The 1,608-nt window shown below is 50.5% G+C and overlaps 1 protein-coding gene across 1 annotated transcript in view; it reads left to right on the plus strand.

The window, feature by feature from the left end:
- Positions 1 to 883: 883 nt before the first annotated feature.
- The window catches only part of LOC101995663 (calreticulin-like), a 28,683-nt gene continuing 27,958 nt past the window's right edge, over positions 884 to 1,608 (plus strand). Inside the window, exon 1 of the mRNA XM_005353573.3 lies at positions 884 to 992. Within this exon, the coding sequence (XP_005353630.1) occupies positions 884 to 992 (109 nt within the window). The remainder of the gene's footprint in view (positions 993 to 1,608) is intronic.

A 1,608-nucleotide genomic window follows, 5' to 3' on the forward strand; every position in this document is an offset into this window, starting at 1 on the left:
TTGGCAAGCCACTTGTCTCCCAGGGCCTCTGTTTGTTTGTCTGTAGAATGAACATAACAACACCGTTGTCACGCAGACGTGTGACAGTTGAATGATCCCATACATGTTAAGACCTGGTTTGGTGCTCAGCACGTGGCACAATGGCCAGCAATTGATGGTGCCTTTCCCTCCCTTCAGAGTCATTTTTCTCACAATGGGGGAAGTAGCAGGGGCTGCACAGCAGTGGTTGTGTAGAAGCAAGATTAACTGACAAGTCTTTCCCTCTCTTTGCCCCTGTTCCTGCCCTGGTCTATCCCTTTCTTCTTCTCTGGCTTAGCTACCATCACCTCCTTCAGGACACGGTCTTTGAGATCCTGCCCTGGATTAGTGCTTCCTGTGGGCACCGTGGGCCTTGCATGTTCTTGTTCAAATAAACAGGCATCACACTGTTACCATAGTTTCTTCATTGGCCCAGTGGATGATAGGTGGGTGGGTGGATAGATGGGCAGATGGGTGAATGATGGATAAAATGGGTGGATGGAAGGAAGAAGGAGTAAGATAAGGAATCATGTTACGAACACTTTGAATCCAACTATTCCAAAGTTGAGCAGGTCCACAGGACTCTCTAGAGACTAGCCTCAGCTGGTCCTGCCACTTCCCCATACTCTGGGGAACCCTGCCCCGTAGTTCCCTTGACATGTAGTCAGAGATCCTCCAGCACTCCCAGTTCGTGGTCCCCAACCATTGGCTGCAGCCTTCATTGCCGGACCGAGGCCACGAATGGGAGGCAGCCAGGTGCTGGAGCAGGTGATGTCAGCCTGAGCCCCAGGGTCAAGGTAAGAGATACACAACACACTTGGCTGGGTTAAACAGCTCTCTGAGACATTTCTGCAGGATTGTGAAGATGAAGAGTCTGTCGCTGCTGCCTCTGCTGCTGCTGCTGACCACCTGCACCTTGAGGGCTCAGGGGAAGCGCCGCCAAGTCTACTTCCGGGAGGAGTTTGAAGATGGGGGTAAGTTGTCCTGGACCAGAGCATCTCTGTTCCTTCTCACTCATCAGCTCCAGAGGAAGTCAGGCTAACTTTCCCCTTGGGAAACCATTCAGAACTAGAAGAGCCACAGTTCAAATCCAGTTCAGATCCTGCTGTGGCCCTGGGTCTGTGTTTGGATTCCTTCTCTAGTATAAGAGGCCAAAATAGATCTTGCAAGGTTATTCCGAGAGTTAAAGAAGGTAAGACATGCAAGGTTCTGCACTTAGTAGGTATGCTCAATGCTGTTTCTGAAAAACAGAAGCAAGAGACCCAGGGTAAAAGTGGCACTGCAGGTGAGGATAGCAAGACTTTCCACGCTATATGAAAGACTAGCGCTTGGAGGATCTCATTGCCCTGGAATGTCTCAGGAACATCAGGGGACTGGGGCAGGGCTACTTGCTTATGACATAGGGTTCCTTTGTTACTTTGATATGGTCAGGCTGGCCTCTAGCTCCCTATGTAACTGTACTTCTAATCTTCCACACCCTGCCTCCTTGGTGCAGAGATTTCAGGCCTTTGTTGCCATGCCCAGTTTGTCCCCCATGCTGAAGAGCTAAGCCACAGCTTGGAGCATGCTAGCAAGCACTACACCAACTGA

The sequence above is a fragment of the Microtus ochrogaster genome, chromosome 10, assembly GCF_000317375.1.
Source record: "Microtus ochrogaster isolate Prairie Vole_2 chromosome 10, MicOch1.0, whole genome shotgun sequence".
Classification (NCBI taxonomy): Eukaryota; Metazoa; Chordata; class Mammalia; order Rodentia; family Cricetidae; genus Microtus; species Microtus ochrogaster.